The 18,735-nt window shown below is 38.5% G+C and overlaps 2 protein-coding genes across 2 annotated transcripts in view; one reads left to right on the plus strand and one right to left on the minus strand.

The window, feature by feature from the left end:
- Window positions 1-2,349, plus strand: part of MAF (MAF bZIP transcription factor) — a 256,983-nt gene extending 254,634 nt beyond the window's left edge. Inside the window, exon 3 of the mRNA XM_032230505.1 lies at window positions 1,690-2,349. The gene's annotated coding sequence lies outside the window, so the exon portion shown is untranslated. The remainder of the gene's footprint in view (window positions 1-1,689) is intronic.
- Window positions 1,652-18,735, minus strand: part of WWOX (WW domain containing oxidoreductase) — a 587,962-nt gene continuing 570,878 nt past the window's right edge. Inside the window, exon 9 of the mRNA XM_032230503.1 lies at window positions 1,652-3,310. Coding sequence (XP_032086394.1) covers window positions 3,122-3,310 — 189 coding nt within the window. The 3' untranslated portion in view covers window positions 1,652-3,121. The remainder of the gene's footprint in view (window positions 3,311-18,735) is intronic.

Below are 18,735 nucleotides of genomic sequence, written 5' to 3' on the forward strand. Positions count from 1 at the left end.
TCTGTGCACCAAGATAAGAAAAGCTAGACACTTCAACAGTAATAATATGATAGGCAAAGTTTTCCTCTGTTATGTGTGGTGTTCTTTTCCAACAAACCAAAGTCCCGCCAGGAAAAAAACAATGTATGTAGAGATAGATGCTATCATTAATGAATCTGAGAATGGAAGCTGTTAGTGAAGAAAGAAAAACTTTCAGGCACCAATTTAGATAAATTATCCGATGCTTCATCTATCAACAGATCAATAAATAAATTTGACTAAAGGGAAATGCACTGAATTATGTACCAAAGCACAATGCAGCATTTAAAGCTAATGGCTTTGAATTATCGAGAACTTCAACCATTCATCAAAGTGCAAAGAAGCAATTATTTTGGAAATATTGTTGCTTTTTATTTATCACAAAGCCATTTCATTCCTTTTAAATATTGCTACTTTGGTTGCTTAAAGAGAGGTTTCTGAAAGGATGGAAAGTAAGGAACGCAGGGGTAAGGAGCCGATCAAGGCTAGAGTTTTGTTGTGCAGCAAAGACCAGTTTCGTAAAACAATTCTGCTTGGGAATCTAATGTATTCCTTTCTTTAGCAGCTTTCTACAAATATATGATAGATGCAGAAGCCAATAAGGCTAATCTATGTATGTGTAAGGGACGCAGTAGCTCAGTGGCTAAGACGCTGAGTTTGTTGATCGGAAGGTCAGCAGGTTGAATCCCTGGTGCCACGTAACAGAGTGAGCTCCCGTTACTTGTCCCAGCTTCTGCCAACCTAGACGTCTCCTAGAAGTTCGAAAGCATTGTAAAAATGCAAGTAGAAAAATAGGAACCACCCTTGGTGGGAAGGTAACAGCGTTCCATGCTCCTTCGGCATTTAGTCATGCTGGCCACGTGACCACGGAGGCGTCGTCAGATAGAGCTGCTCTTCGCCTTTGAAATGGAGATGAGCATCACCCCCTAGAGCCGGGGACGACTAGCACATATGTGCGAGGGGAACATTTACCTTTAATCATAGAACATTTTTTAATTATACACCAAAGGCATCTTCTTGATTTACATACAACTGCCTTAAAATGTGGGATACTATAATTATCCCCTGTAATGTGAAAGAAATTCATTATAATTTCCATTGTCTGCCCTTCATGAGATCTCAGATGAGGTTGTCCTGAAGACTGAGTTTCTAATTGCCAACACTCAGGAGAAATATGAAGAGTGGTCCAAGAATTTTTCTTCATGTGGAGAAAAGCAGAAGCTTTCCCCTTTTCTCCTACAAGAAGGAAAACACCTTTTCTCTGGTTAGCCAAGAGAATATTCTCCATATGTATCTAATGCATGGGAGAGGTCATCAGGAATGTGTGCTTATAGTATTTCCTTACAGGTTTTGATAACATTTGGTCCTTAAGTTAAATCTAGAGAGAGACAAAATCAGTTCCTTGGACTAGATTCAACCTTTTCCCTGGAGCAGTCAAGAACCTTGAATATATCTTCTGAAATTTTTATTGATTATGTTCATTAAGCAAATTTTTGTTATTCACTCTTCTTCATCATCCCAGCCTCGCAAGGGCAAAGGGCCCTTGGAAGATGTAAAACCAACCAACTCAAATGTAATGGAAAAAAAAATGTCAGTAAGAGCATTCATCCCTACAAATAGAAGCATTACAATGTCAAATTAACCATTATTTTATTTGCTTCTTTATTGCAGATAACACGATGCTGGTTTTGCAGATGGCTTACAACGACTTCCTGGCATGAAGAGTAAAGCTACAAAGCACAAAACAATGGGGAAAAAATAAAAACCTACAGACAAATGAACTTGGAATAGAACAAGGGAAAAAAAGTGAATTTTCATGGCGTCGAAGAATTCTTTATTTTTCCTCAAGTTTTCTTTTCTTAAAAAATAAACAAAAATAAACAAAAGGAACTAAGACAGTCACAGGAACCATTTCTCTTCAGGTGACAGTACTCAAGCATGTTCTTTTATTACATTTAAGTTGGGAAAAAGAAAAGAAAAAGAAAAACTGAATGAACATAGTGCTGAGTGAACTGGGCCAATAGTGATGGTATTTGCTGTACATCAAACTTTCCTTAAAATTCTCAACCTTTAATCCCTCTGGTTATTTACACCCTACGTGTTTGTAAAGAAACGAGTTCACCCTGCAGTATTTAGAGAATGGTTTGCAAATGTATCTTTTAATATCATATTTTATGGATATTGTACTATATATATTTAACTAGAATGGGTGTAACCACCTTGAAGATTGAGAATCTTCTCCTTTTAGGCAAAGTGGTTTTCATTTGCTATCAAGAAGACTTTTCGATTATTTAATACTTGGGATTGTTTTACTGAACATTTAAGTGCAGAAAGCAAAACCAGCCATGCACTATTCTCCTTAGAGAAGAGAATCCAAATAACAAACTGAAATTCCTAGGGGGTTATTTTGAGTCTTATGTGTCTTTCATTTTTCCAAACAGAGTATAGAAATCAAACTTCCCGAGGGCCAATTCAACCCATTGCTGAAAAGTAATTTTTGTTTTAGTCCTGCTACCAAACATCCATTATAGCAGGGAGCAGGGATGTGTGTGTACCTGTTTTAAAACATACAGTCAGGCACTTCACACTTTATTTTCCTAACTGTGCACTGAAAACAAACAAAAAAGGAAAGCACAGGGGAGTGGCATTATGCTTACAAAATTGTAATGTGCAATTCAGCTTCCGTTTCCACCCCCCTTATTCTCCGACTTTTTCTAGCCTCCGTTGGATATTTCCTTCTCTATCTTTTTTTTAAAAAAAAAATCAGTTCAGACTGTAATCAAAGCTAAGAGAATGAAGCCTATCTCTATCTTTTAACAAAAGAAAAATAGTTCAGACACTAATCATAGGAAACAAAGCTGAGAGAATTAAGCCCAGCAAAATTATGCTCTCCATTCGTATTTCCCTCCCGTCTGTTTTTCTGTTGGTCACGATTGCTACCATTTCATTTAACGCTAACTAATCTGCAGCTCTAACCTTCTAGATGATAGGATTGGAAGCGTTCCAATATAGGCACATTTCTTTCGCTCCACCTCCCCAACCCCACCCAGCCCCCCCCCCTCCATCTCTCTCTGTACTCTGCATGTGCTGGTCTTTCATTTCCTTACTTGCCCTGCCTGCCAACTCTTTCCTGGATCAGCTTCTCGCTGAGGTCCCACAAGGCAGCCGCATCCATTTCGTTCTGCGCCTGTTGCGATGGCACACAGCGACAGCAGTTGTTGAAATACATGCCTCCCAGGCCTTCCAGTTCTGCCGCGACAGCACAGTAGACGGTGGTGGCCGCTCCTTGTTGCTGTAATTAAAACAAAACAACGACAAAAGAGGAGTGAGGGGACATGTAGTGAACGCAAAGGTTAGAACCAGGCAGGCTCGACAAAGCCTGTGTTCTCATCAAGGGCAGATTATCAGCTTGGCCTGGATTCAGAGTAAGTCCAGAAGGGCCTTGCCCTGTGCCATCCATCTTACAATTAGTGGTGTCTTGTTAAGTGTGAGTGAATCCATCTTTTCTTAGATGAGTAAGGATGCTCCTTTAAGTAGCAGCTCAATAAACGTAGCTGGATAATCACATGAATTCTAGCCTTTCCCCCCCCCCCCCCCCAATCAATCTCACAAAGTGTTTTTTCCAGGAAGAACATGATTTAGAAGGGAAGGGTAAGCAGCTGAATCCAGCCTAGGGACACGAAAGTTGATCGTCTGTTCCTATGAGCAACACACAGGTTTTTTGTTAGCATTCGAGGGTAAAAGTGAATGTAATCCGAACAGCTTTGAAGAAGTGTAGAAATGATTTTATCTAGCCTTCCTCCCCCCCCCCCAATCAATCTCCAACCCCTCTCCGGTTAGGGGTTGTTTTCATTCGACTTGTGAACCGAAGCTTGAAGAAGTTTGCAAGTTCTTTTTAACTTGCCAAGTTATACTCTGACCAAAAAGGGGATAGAGAAAACAACAAATAAGAACCTCTATGGCTGTCCTTTGCGACAATGCACAATAGGAATAGATCTCTAGGTACAGATTGTGAAGTACATAGACACTGAAGTGACATAATTCCAGAAGATGCACAGCCTGTGTTTCATGCAGAGTCACCAGCAAAGGTCTTTCTTGCTTCACTCCCCCATGAATAAGCAGTGCTGAAATGAAAGATCTCACTAAGATCTATGAACATGCTTCTTGCAAGATCTCCCAACAGTTTTTGGTGGGGGAGAAGAGTGTCTGTGTGTGTGTGGGGGGGACTACATCAGCAATTCCATGACAGTAACTGGGGCTAGGAGAAGATACCAACGCCTGTCCTAGGAAAGAAGGAAATAGGCCACCATGCTTCTAAAAGGGTTGGATTCTTATGACTTGGCCGAAGTAACCACTTAGATTGGATGAAGGGATCCATCCTGTCAAATGTTGCCTCAAATATTTTTACATTCAAAAGAATGTTCAAGTCTTTAACTTTAATAGGACAATTCATTTGGAGAATATCCTTTGGGATTTCAGACCCTGTTTGGCTAAGTGTGTAACTGATCGCTCTCTGATTTTTTAAAAATTCCAAATAAACTTAGAGATGTCCACCATGTCATGGACACAGAACGCGATTGGAAATGTTGCATAAATTGTCTATGTCAGGGGTCTCCAACCTTGGCAACTTTAAGCCTGGAGGATTTCAACTCCCAGTTGGCTGGGGAATTCTGGGAGTTGAAGTCCTCCAGGCTTAAAGTTGCCAAGGTTGGAGATCCCTGGTCTATGTGCATGCGCGCACACACACACACATATAAATTGCCAATGAAGTCTTAGTTGATGAAAAATGACCTCTCCTAATGATGTGATGGCACTCGTTTAAAGATCTAACTTGTTAGCAAAGAGCTAAAATGGACTTTTGGGCTTTAATATATGGACTTAAAACTAGTTCTGGAGGTCTCTGTTACGGCGCAGCGGGAAAAGATTATTAAATTAGAGTGGAGTTGAAATTGTCTGAATTTGGGGGAAAGGATGGAGATTTGCTTTGTGATCTATTTAAAGATGTGGCTACTTATATTCCAGTAAGAAGTTTCAAATCTAGAATCTGGCAACTTATTATTTTCAGTGAAAGAAGCTTCCCCCCACTCCTTCTTCCCTTATCTGGAAATGTGTTTTTTTTTTCCCTAAGAGGAGAAACAAGAGAGTTTGGTTAAACTATCTAGTACTATTTTTGTGAAAATATGACATAAATTACTCATAGCCCAATACAGAAACTTTCTTTTTTAGTTAATCTTTCAGCAGGTTTGAATAATGTTATACCATAAATATCTTACATTATGGGTCAATACAAAGAATAGTTGTCATTTCTAATGTGATTTCTATTATTTCTTTCCCTAAGGGTAGAAGAAAGGTAATACTAACTATGCAAAATATTAATTTTTCCTCTCCTGCCAAACTACATATTTGAATTTCTGAAAAGTCTGAGTCCAATTATAGGAGCGAAGTTACTTATCTGTTATTTATGCTAGTGTGAATATAGTTAATATATAGGGGGGAGTAGGGATACAAAATAAAAACAAATATTATATATAATATTATTACTCATAACAATGCCAACAGAAGGAGGAGAAGAAAAGATGGTTGTGAATTAATTGTATGCTTTAAACACCCTTTCTCATTACATACATCACTTATTGCTCAGGCTATGACCCAACTAAATTGAATGTTTGTCAAATAATCACAGGCATTTTAATTAGTGCTGTCACTGAATTAAAGGAATTTGAGTTGTGTAATTGGATGAGGTTTAGTCAATTGGCTGCCTTTGTGTAAATTTGCATAACCTAATTTGTGCATGTGTCTACTTACATAAGACCAACAGAACTGAAGGGAGTCCTTTTTTTTTTTTTTTTTGCTTGAGTTTTTTCCGAGAACATGATCTGTTCAGACTTGCTTTGTTTGAATTTGAATTTTGAATTTCCTTTATTTGTATGCCGCCCTTTTCCCTGGGAGGACTCAGGGCGGCTCACAATTCAAAAAGGGAGGGGGGGGAAAGACAAACAGTATTCCAATATGGAAACAATACAACATATTAAAAGAGAGCACAACAGTCACACAATTCGGGTGGAGTTGAAATCTTAACCCCAGGCTAGCCGGGACAGCCAGATCTTTAAAGCGGCGCGGAAGGATTGAAGGGTGGTGAGGGTCCGAATCTCCAGAGGGTCGGAGCAGCCACCGAGAAGGCTCTCCTCCAGGTAGTTGCCAGTTTGCACTGGCTAGTAGATGGAATTCGGAGGAGGCCTAATCGATGTGATCGTATCGGTCTAGTGGAGGTAATTGGCAGTAGTTGGTGGAATGAGTTGATCCTACTTCCACCGAGGAGCTAAAGCTTTCAATTTCTATATCAGGGTTCTAACTCTGTTGCATAAGTGGAAGCAGCTGGAAAATGGCAAAGTCCACTTTGAAGAGCAAAGGGGCATTCCTTTTCACAAACAAATCCAATTAAACATTGGCATTTTGTTAAAAAAACAACTTGCTTGGAAGGTCTACAGGCTTGATTTGAATGTTAGTTTTGATATGTTCAATTTGCTGGTTACATTCATGAATAGTGCAGCAATTCATGAGAAGTAGTAGAATACAGAAGATGTAAATTTGTTTTGATCGTGCTGCTTTACCTACAATCAAGTTTGAATGGCCATAGGTGATCCCTCTAGGTGATCAAAAGCCCATCCTCTACTCCCCTACTGGTTCTCTCAAGAAAATCTAATCTAGTAAATATTACTGTTAATGTTCTGTTAATAAATACAGATTTCTTTATTGGCCAAGTGTGATTGGACACACACAAGGAATTTGTCTTCGGTGCATAAGCTCTGTTAATGTTAATAATGCTACTTTAGGAAAATGGCAAGACATTTAAAATTGTGATTTGTAAGCCAAAATGCCAGCATGGTCACTTAAGGAAGGACACTGGTTAGAACAATAAGACCCAGCAGGAAAAGGGCCAACTCCAGAAAGGGCCATATTCTATGTTCCATGTCCGAGTATCTTGCAAGATGGATAAGATATTGGTTGGTTAAAATGCATAAATTGAGAAGAGACAGAGAAGAATGGTCTTTCTTCTTCCTTACCATCTTTCTAGTTCATCAGTAGGGACCAATGAATGGCCATCCTCCATATTGCTGATACAAGATAGGTTCATTGTTGGTGCAATGCCTGTACCAGGAACTTTGTATCACATCAGTACTCCCCTTTTAAACAGCTTCATTAAACACTTCTCAGGTAATGATTGTGTGACTTGTTACAAATGGTCCGTGAGGATTTATTGTGATTTTTTTTAAAGTGAAAAATTCTGTAAGTGTTTTGGCAAACTAAATAGCTTTCGTATCACTTCTTTTCAAACAATCAAAAGGTTGCCTGTTCCATATGGCATTAATGATTTAGGAAGCGCCCCCCTTGTATTCACCTCTGACAAAAGCTGGTATGTGTACGTGTCAGGGATGGATTCCTACTGGCATTGGTACTAGTTTGCTTCACAGAACAATTCCCTGTAAATAGTTCTTTGCATGTGCAAAGAACATGAAAAACTGCTAAAAAACATGCCAGCAACAGCAGTAGAGACCTGGGAACTGGTTCAGGGGCGTGGCCAGCTTGGGAGGCTGCTGGGTCTATGACCCAGGCCAAATTACCACTACCGGTTCACCTGGTAGAAACCCACCTCTGGTATGTGTGGAAAGCCAAACGCATAAGCTAAAATATTTTCGAAGCCCTACTGAATATTTCACCATCTTGAAAGAGCGTTTCCAATTCAGTCAAAGCTTTAAGAGCTCTTAGACTGGAGCACTCAATTGCAATCTTAATTGGGAAGGAGATGATATTCAAGGATTAATGTAAATTAACTTTCAGAGTTGTTGCTGCTTTGTTGCTTTCTAGCTTGCAGAGGATTAGGTGAGGGAGCTTTTTCAGTCCAAAAGATATACAGATAGTCCTCGACTTACAACAGTCATCACAACCCCATGGACAATATTCCTCCAGACCTTCCTGTACTTTACCATCCTCTGGAGTCAATTTAAGCTCACACCAACTGCTTCAGTGACTCCATCCATCCACCTCATTCTCTGTTGTCCCCTTCTTCTTTTGAGCTCAATCTTTCCCAGCATTCGGCTCTTCTCCAGTGAGTCCTTCCTTCTCATTAGGTGGCCAAAGTGTTTAAGTTTCCTCTTCAGGTTCTGGCCTTCTAAAGAGCAAAAACTGAAGAGTTTTTGAAAGGTATGGGAGCCTCATTCTGTGTAGAATATTAGTAGCTGGTTACTACTGCATAGGCATTTTGGGTGAGGTGGATAATTGCAATCAATTAAGCAATGAATACAAATTAATATTGAACTGCCTTAATGCTACAGGGGAAGAGGGCATTTTCATAGGCATGTATGGTTTTTAAAATCTCATTATTATAAGTAATGCAGCCATTAGTATTCTAATGTAGTCTAGTGCTCTTGGTAGAAAGACATTATAGGCCTAAATGTTTAGTTTTCAGACCTTGCTGTTTTCAAAGTGTTTATGTTTGCTAAAATTAGCATCCTAAAATATACCAGCCCATACACACATAGGAAAGGAAAGAAAGGACAGAAGGAAACTTTAAATGACATTAAAAGTTCAAAATAAACGGCAATCAATATATTATGAAAAACTATTATGGCATTTGTATTACTCCATGCCATCACCAATATGAGTCTCTTTCCTGTGTTAAAATAAAATATAATTTGCTGGCACTTTATAGAAGGACCATTCATGTTTTGGGGATCGGTTGTGTGTCGGGAGCTCAGTTGGTGTCTAGCATAGTTTTCAGCAGGAAGAACACCAAATAGTTAACTGTACAGTTGAACCTTTAACCTCTGTCTTCCATGCGTTTAGGACCTGCCTCTGTGTGCTCTCAAGATTATGAATCAGTTTCCCCAAAAATAATTTTATGGTGTATACTTGGAATCCCCAACTAGGATGCATCATTACCATGTATTAAAATCAGTATGGAGGTGGTTAAAATTAGCGTGGAGATTGCTCATTTATAAAATCCATTATAAAAAGTAGGTCAGAGAGGTAGACTTCATTATTGTTTATGAGTAAGCATTGGTTTCTCACAAAGGCAGAGTGGTCTCTTCCCACTTCCCACCCTCCACTCACTGTCTCACACAAATACACAACACCCCTCCCTTCCACACACACACAAGAGAGGCAATATGACCAAGAGCTTGTTGGTGTATTCTGCTGTTATTTCTCTTTGAAGTATTTTGAAGATTTATCTATAATTAACTTTAATAATATTTAAATATATTATTTCTATACATTGTGTATATCTAATGCCATTGTATATATATATATTTCTACAAACCTTTAATATTCTTGAGGTTTTTAGTCAGAATTAAGCATTTTTTCATGCATAATATTTCAAAATATTGGGGGGGGGGAAAGGGCATCTCATTATGGAAGTTATCTGGCTTCATTTTGTACTGAACAGTTTGATCTGATCTGATAGGAATCTTCATAATAATAATAATGATGATGATGATTTTAAGAACTGTGAGGTAGAATGGGAAATTGATCCAAATGGCCATGAAAGAGCTAACTGAACCTTCCAAGACTTTTTTTTTAACCATAAAATAACAGACACATCCATTCCTATGAACGTTTAGAGCATAACTCTACTAAAAAGATGTTTGTATAGGAACTTAGACTTCATATAAGTCTAAGTTCCTAGGAACGAAACTGATGTGTTCTTGATAGACGATTGCTTTTAGGCTTAAAAAAAATATCACCAGTCTAAACCCAATGAAACCTTATGATTTCCATGGGATTAAGTTTTTCGGGCGACTTGCACATTACATATTTAAATTTCAGTGTTGAAATGCACTTGGGATAGCAAAGGCATGGAACGCGGATGCCATGATATGATAGGGTAAAGTATTAAGTGTTAATTCTGTCTTCCAGAAGCTAATTAAGGGAATGTATTTTGCAATAATACAGATCTAGTAAGCAGCCTCTAATGTCTGGTCTCTGGCTATAAACCAGGCTTCTCCTCTATAATATATGTGTCATAGATAGTCTACTGTAAAGTGAATTGAGTTTAGTGCATCTCTCAGGCTAAAAGACACTGGTCTTGTTAATATTTCATTTAGTACATACTGTAGCGCCTCATTTATATCACGTCTATAATTAATGGTGATAGCTTAGGCACTGCCTTTACAAGGAGAAATCCCTGTATGTTGGTTGATGGATAATGAGGAAAAAAAATAGATAATTTCATTCACCAGCAGCTTCTTGATAGTTAGTTAATCGCATTCATTGCCAGGGTAAGTAATGCTCCATTGTGTTCGTGACCATTTTAGCCGCATTTGATGGAACTAGAGTAGATTCAAAGCTGAACCATGTTTTTTAAGTAAATAAATAAAGGGGCTTTTGTATTGTGCTACACTTGGCAGAATTCAAACGGTCCGCCCTCCAAACTTTTGCCTTCTTTTGTCCAAAAATATATCTCAATATGCATGTGCTAACTATTCAAACACCTGTATTTTAAGGAAAAAAATACAATTAAGCTGCCTTTCTCTTCTCCTATGTAGATTGTAAATAAATGTAGATGTTCCTTTTCCCTTTCTTCCCCCACTGTGTAAATATTTGTAAATATTAACAAGCTATGCATGCTAATATTCTAGGCAATTTCAGGTACTTTTGTAATCCAAAGGCATGTACTTGAACTGGTTTGTTAAAAAAAAGGAAAAGAAATCTACTCCAACTCTTTAAAGCTTACTAGAAATTAAAAATTTGTTACTAGACTGTTCTTTTCAGCATTTCGTGTGCATTTCTTTTTAATTTGTGTTCTTCTTTCTTGTTTTCTCTAGTAGAAAACCTTTTGAAATATACTGAATGAAAGTAAAGGTAAAGGTTCCCCTTGCACAGATGTGCTAGTCGTTCCTGATTCTAGGGGGCGATGCTCATCTCCGTTTCAAAGCCAAAGAGCCAGCACTGTCCGAAGAAATCTCCGTGGTCATGTGGTCAGCATGAATAAATGCCAAAGGTGCACAGAGTTCTATTACCTTCCCACCAAAGGTGGTCCCTATTTTTCTACTTGCATTTTTACATGCTTTCGAACTGCTAGGTTGGCAGAAGCTGAGACAAGTAACGAGAGCTCACTCCATTATGCGGCGCTAGGGATTCAAATTGCCAAACTGCCGAACTTTCTGATCGACAAGCTCTGCATCCTAGCCACTGAATACCCAAATCTTTTATTTCACACTTACAAATTCAAGTAAACTCCGTATATTGCAAAGAGCTGGTATTCAGAGTTATCTTTCCAGGTCTCAAATGAATCTTTATGTAGAAGTTGTCTCACGAAATCGAGAAACCCATACACAGTTGATTATCTGACCATAAGCTACATACCAAAACTAGTGACACAGGTATTCGTTTAAATTTATACATGGACACTACACATTCCCCCAATTGTGCGGAAATTAGCCAGCTGCTAATACCACAAGTCAGACTTTTCTCAAACATTTATAGCCTATTTTGGGATAGCAATAAAGCCAGTTTAAAATAATACTTGATAAATTGATTAATGATAAACCTGAGTCCTGAAAAGAATAACTAAAGCAAATTCGTTGTAATTCATTCTTAATTCACTCTGGATGATCTCGATACACCAACTTTGGCAAATAATTTTAAATGCTCAGAGATATTGCAATAAACAAAATACTTAGTTCTCAAACTAAGAACTAAAAGGTTCATAGTAGATTTTTTTTGCGGGGGGCGGGTGCAGGGAAATCATAAGATCCTAACTGGGGATATACTTTTTTAGAAGGAGAGGCAAAACAGACCTCCAAACCTGGATTCAGTATTAGAAAATGATAAAGCTTGTTAATCCACAAAAAAGTTTATGAAAGGTAAAAGGTTCTACACGAAGACAGTTTCAGTCCCTACTGTGTTACAAGGTCTCTTGAAATTTCTGACAATGATTAAGAAAGATGATGAGGAGGAATTTTTAAATTTAAAATTCCCAGAATTTCTTTCCATGCTCTCTAAACAGCGTTTTTGAGGTTATGTTATTGTTGACATGGAAAAGGAAGCTATTCATGAGAGCAATGATGGTGATAGTTCCTATTTATGCTTTGTTCTATTATCCATAAATGCCACTGGCTACTCACTTCATGTTCTGAGAAAGCCGCATGTGAAGATTTTCCCTGATATGGTCTCTTAGGATTGAGTTGAAACATGGGAAGTGCAGGCCAGGGGAGAAAGAATTGCAAAATGAACATTGAGTCAATCAAGCACACAGCATGTCAATGTCAATATTGGTGCAGTCAAACCAGAGGTGGGTATTCAGCATGTTCTGACCAGTTCTGGAGAATCGGTAGCGGAAATTTTGAGTAGTTCAGAGAAATGGTAAATACCACCTCTGACTGGCTCTGCCCCCATCTATTCACTAGCTCCCGAATCCCAGCTGATCAGGAGGAAATGGGGATTTTGAAGTAACCTTTCCCTGGAGTGGGGAGGGAATGGAGATTTTACAGTACCCTTCCCCTGCCATGCCCACCAAGCCATGCCATGCCCAACCACGCCTACAGAACCAGTTGTAAAAATTTTTGAATCCCACCACTGAGTCAAATGCACCAAATGTTTCTCCAATTCTCTTCTGTCCAATTTTCAATTGAAAATGGACAAGAATCTGGAAAAATATGGGCAGATTATGTTGATTGGACACAGCATTAGTCCTAAGAGACCATGGTCACTGAATATTGAACCACTGTTCCAATCTCCTTCATTTGCTACACTGAAAATCTCCAGCCTCCACAGGAGAAAACATGGCTTCTTTCACCAGGATCGGCACAAAAGGAATAGAATTGACTGGCAATAGTGGCATGGCATGAAGAGGAAAGGCAGGGGCATCTTCAGGATGGAGTTAAGAGCGTCAAAATGCCCCCTGTGACCATGTGATAAAAGTTACACCCCCTTTACAATGGGCATTACATACTTTTCACAGAGGTAATTGTGCCAGTTTTAGTACTATGTACTTGCCAGAGCATGCACCTAAAGAAAGACTGTTGAACAATCACACCTGTCACATATGACCTTTCTCACTTTACTTTCAACCTCCAGTTTCAAAGGCAGATCATGTCCCAAAGATTCCTTACTATTACAGCATTGAAAAAAGAATGAAATAAATTATACATACATACATACATGTATGTATGTATGTATGTATATATGTGTATGTGTGTATGTATGTATGTATGTATATATTTTTTTTTATTTTTTTATTTTTTATAAAATACCTTTCACTCTGGCTTTGCTGATAAACGGATAAGAGCCTGTGGCCTAATGGCTAAGATCTCTGCCTAGTATGCCTAGTGTGCAATATAGCCCAGGTTCAAATCCCAGTAAGGGTATGGCTAGCTGATGAGAGCTAAATAGCTTGAAATAGATCTATACTAGTCTCCCTTTATTTATTTATCAGCACAAAAAAAAAACACAAATATAACAAAGGCAACAGTAAAAATATTGGGTTTCTGTCGTGATGGACTCTTGTGACGAGCCGAAGGACAGATGATGGAAGCAGTTAGCTTCCTCCCATAATTGGGGCTTACCAGGGGTTGTAAAAAAAATCTAATAGATACCTTTCACCCTGGCTTCGCTGATAAACGGATAAGAGCCTGTGGCCTAATGGCTAAGATCTCTGCCTAGTATGCCTAGTGTGCAATATAGCCCAGGTTCAAATCCCAGTAAGGGTATGGCTAGCTGATGAGAGCTAAATAGCTTGAAATAGATCTATACTAGTCTCCCTTTATTTATTTATCAGCACAAAAAAAAAAAACACAAATATAACAAAGGCAACAGTAAAAATATTGGGTTTCTGTCGTGATGGACTCTTGTGACGAGCCGAAGGACAGATGATGGAAGCAGTTAGCTTCCTCCCATAATTGGGGCTTACCAGGGGTTGTAAAAAAAAATCTAATATATATATATATATATATATATATATATATATATATATATATATATATATATATATATATATATATATATATATATATATGTATATATATATATATATATAAATGTTGTATTTCTGCTGATAAATAAATAAAGGGAGACTAGTATAGATCTATTTCAAGCTATTTAGCTCTCATCAGCTAGCCATACCCTTACTGGGAATCGAACTGATGAGAGCTAAATAGCTTGAAATAGACCTATACTAGTCTCCCTTTATTTATTTATCAGCACAAATACAACAAATGTAACAAAAAGGCAACAGTAAAAATATTGGGTTTCTGTCTGGATGGTCTCTTGTGATGAGCCGAAGGACAGAGAATGGAAGTAGTGATCTTCCTCCCATATTTGGGCATACCGGGGGTATGTATGTATGTATGTATGTATGTATGTATGTATGTATGTATGTGTATGTATATATATATACACACACACACACATATACATACATACATACATACACGCGTGTGTGTGTATATATACATATACATACACACACACATACATACATACAAACATATACATATATACATATATACATATACACACATATACATATACATATATACATATACACACACACAAACATAAACACAGATACATATATATATTTATTTATTTTCAGGGGATCACTCCAACAGAACCAAAACTTACCATTTTCTCAAGGCACATAAAGTTTTGTTTTTGCTATTCACCCCAAAGTAGGCTATAATAGTCACTGTGAGACTACACTACTTGCATTTCATATATTTCATGTCTGCAGAGCAGGACTACAAAGTAGTAGGAAAGCTAAATCTTGTTCTCCCAGTCCAAAATTTACCTCTTCGCAAAAGTTTGCAAAAGTTCTCTCCAGCTAACAAGAATCTTTCCTAAACTGTCATCTTTCCCCAAGGAAACTGTTCAAGGGACACTTTCAGGTTTTACATGATATACTAATAGTAACTTTCATTTTTTGCTTGGGTTGTGGCAAGGAACAAGAGTGTGAATGCTTTTCCCAATTTCCTGCCTTTGTTCAATCCATTTTAGCACAATTTCCATAACCAATTAATGCACACACACACGCACGCACGAACACACACACACACACACTCATCTTAATCCAGTTTTTTCTGTTTTTAATATTTTATTTGCTAGTTTTCTGTCTCGTAGTCAACTAAGAGGTTGGTGCAGAATTAGGAAAGTGCATGTCCACTTTAAACTCTACAAAGGCTAAAACATATGAAGAACAGTTGCAGGAATTCTGTATGTCTAGTTTAATGAAAAGACAGACCAGAGGTGACATGATAGCAGTCTTTCAATATCTAAAGTAGGGGGTCAACAGTTTTCCAAAGCATTAGAAAGCAAGAGAAGACACAATGGATGCAAACTAAGAAGAGAAGCTACCCAGAACTAAGAAAAAAATTCCCTAACAGTGAGAACAATTAACTAGCAGTTGTGAGAACTCCATCGCTGGAGGCTTTGAAGAAGAGACTGAACAACCACTTGACTGAAATGGCATAGGTCTCCTGCTTGAGCAAGGGGGTTGGACTAGAAGTCCTCCAACTCTGTTATTCTTTTCTGTTCTGTAGCTTCTTCCTGTCCAACTATCTTACAGTTTGGTGGCCGTGAAAAGGAGAAGATAATGCTTTGTGCAGCCTTCTCATTTCCTGGATGAAAGGTAGACTAGAAACCTAACATCAACAGCAGCAGCAAACAAGGATTTGACTCAGTTTTCACCATAGCCAGGACCAACTATAGCCGTGATGGCAAATATATGGCACGCAAAGCCCTCTCTGTGGGCACGTGTGCCGTTGTCAGCTGCTCTTCTGTTTTGGCTGGCCAGCTGGTCTTCGCGTGTGCTGGTGCGCCAGAAACCCAAACTGGCACATGCACACTGGCTAGCTGGTCTTTGGGTTGGGTTGGGTTTGGGTTTCCGACACTCTGGGCCTTCGGCACTCCGGCACGTAAGCTTGTTCCAATTTGGGCACCCAGTGCTGAAAATGTTCGTCATCATTGAACTCTAGGAAAGCTCATTAAACTTGGAAGTAAATAGAAAACTTAATCTTTAACTTGAGTACTTAGTTCATGCTGCTGTAGATTTTTTTTTCTTTTTTAAAAAAGAAAAAGACAAGACAAGACAGAATATAGCTAGGAGGGGAAGGATCCCACATCTTTTAATCCTCTAAGTTGTGGGCAAAGCTTTTTCTGCCTTTAGTATCTATGGAAACCAAATGCAATGCAAAACTTTTTCAGGGAAAGCAAAATAGCTTTCATGCTAAAAGATGCCTCTCTTGGGCGAGGTGTATCAGGATAAACAAATTAATTGACAGTATTTGCTTGACTTCTTAGGTTTCTCAAACTTAACTTGATGTCTCTAGAAGATTTTCCCAGTCCTTGAAGTCTTGTAAGAAGGCTTTTTATAAAGCTGATTTGACATGGGGGTTATGTTCATGTGAAACTGTGCTATCCTTCTAATAGGGGGTGCAGAAATGGTTCAGAGGATTATTATCTTTTGACAGACAAAACCTATTACCTTCTCACTAGGAGGGCAAAGTTAGTTTTTTTAAAATTCATACAAAAATGGAATCAATTATCAATATCTGCATGGTTTCTCCAGGTTGGTGGATGACAGCTCGTGCAACACTTCTATTTTATGTTCTTCTTTTTTTTAATCAATTCTGGAAAATACATGATGATTTGACAATAGGTCTTCTTCAGTTAGAAAGCCTCCATGTCTCTAAATTAACTCCCCCCACCCAACCCCAACATGCGATCTTCTTCCACATAAAATTAGGGGGTAACTTATCTCATCCCACCCAACTTTTATTTATTTTTTTCAACCAACCACTGGGAGATTTTTCAGACAAAGTTGACTCAAGCATTGTTACTTGCACAATGTAATACGACAAATCACCTATCAATATTTCATTATTTAAAAAGGTATAGGGTCTCCTCGCACATATGTGCTAGTTATTCCCAACTCTAGGGGCAGTGCTCATCTCTGTTTCAAAGTTGAAGAGCCAGCGTTGTCCAAAGATGTCATATGGTCATAGTAACATTGATAGAGCTCCTGTTACTTGTCCCACCTTCTACCAACCTAGCATTTCGAAAGCATGAAAAATGCAAGTAGAAAAACAGGAACAACCTTTGGTGGGAAGGTAACAGTGTTCCGTGCACCTTTGGTGTTTAGTCATGCCAGCCACATGACCACAGAGATGTCTTTGGACAGCGCTGACTCTTTGGCTTTGAAACAGAGATGAGCTCCGCCCCTAGAGATGGAAACGACTAGCACGCATGTGTGGGGGAACATTTTCCTTTACTTTTATGCGTAGGTAAAATGGAAATGAGATTTTATGCATTTGAGAAAATGAGATTTTATGTACTGTACACATCGGACACATGCATTCCATGGGAGATAAGATGGTATTCATTGGCACAAGCAAGTAGTCTATGAATGACATTTTCTATTAAAAACAAAAGTTAGCTTTTTGAACTTCCGCGTTTCATTCATGATGAACTAGAACAGAACATTTTAAACATGTATTTAACAACAAATGTGAGCAATACTTTGTCTATCCTCCTATGTAAGGGCCAGCAAGGTTCTTTTTTTCAGCTTGGCCAGCACTTAAAAAGAATAATGCTTGTCAGCATTGCTCACCTGAAGCAATCACATGAAACACCTTATTGGAAACACCAAGGTGACCTAAAATGGCAGCACACTATATTCCAAAAAGAATTATAGCTCATAGGTAGACCACAACTTTCATCTGCAAAAGGTCTTGGGTTCAATTCTCCACATTTCCTGGTGGCGCTAGATATATTCTTCTATGAAATCATGGTCAGCCACTAGTCTCACTAAAAGAGAGACTTTTCTAAGATAGATTACAACTTTTGCGGGGGGGGAGGAGGGGGTGAACCAACTATTTCATATTTCAGCTGTTAGTGAAGTACAATTTCCAGTAACCTTTCTTGGCCATACTTACTTATTATGCAGGAAGTTAAGCCTCAGCCAGTATAAGAGGAAAATAGGCAGAGCCTGGTGGCAGAGTCAAGAGAGTAATAAGCCTAAAATCATTAGATTCCCACAAATGGTATAAGTCCAGCCCCACCCCTTGAATTCCATTAATTTTTATCTAGTGTCAATTTAGTACTGGTAGTTAGTCGACTAGATTCTTGTGTACAGCCATGAGCAATAATCAGCTTAACTGAAACTTAACATCTAGTCCTGTTTCTTTGTACTTGGCACTCACAACTGGACTGTCACTGGATCTTGCTTAACATCTCTTAACTTCCATCTGACCTCACCATACCGTTATATCAACTGTTACACATAGCCTTTGCACCTTGGGAGGTTTGAGGATCTGGATGATCTTCTCTCTTCCCAAGTTTTCAAATCCTTGTGCTCTGGGGGAACCTTTGTTTTCGTTTTAAAGTTGACCATCAATCGACTCCGCTTTGTCTAAGCAGACAAGTCATTTGAATGTGCACCCAGCATTATAATGGCCTGAGTGACAGCTAAGGTAGATAAACACAAGCATGTAACAGAGCTCACAACAATCTGGGCACACCTTTTGTTCATTCAAGTATCTTGAAATGATTTGGCAGTCAAGGACACAACATTTTGGATTAATCTGTTGGGAGTAAAAAAAAAATGGCTAGAATGGTAGAATTGCAAAGGGATGAAGGAGGACAACCATTCTGTCATCTGCAGAATGGTTAGTCACATTTTATTATGTGTCACATTTTCTTCCAGGGCACAGAGATCTCATT

Source organism: Thamnophis elegans, chromosome 14 (genome assembly GCF_009769535.1).
Source record: "Thamnophis elegans isolate rThaEle1 chromosome 14, rThaEle1.pri, whole genome shotgun sequence".
Classification (NCBI taxonomy): domain Eukaryota; kingdom Metazoa; phylum Chordata; class Lepidosauria; order Squamata; family Colubridae; genus Thamnophis; species Thamnophis elegans.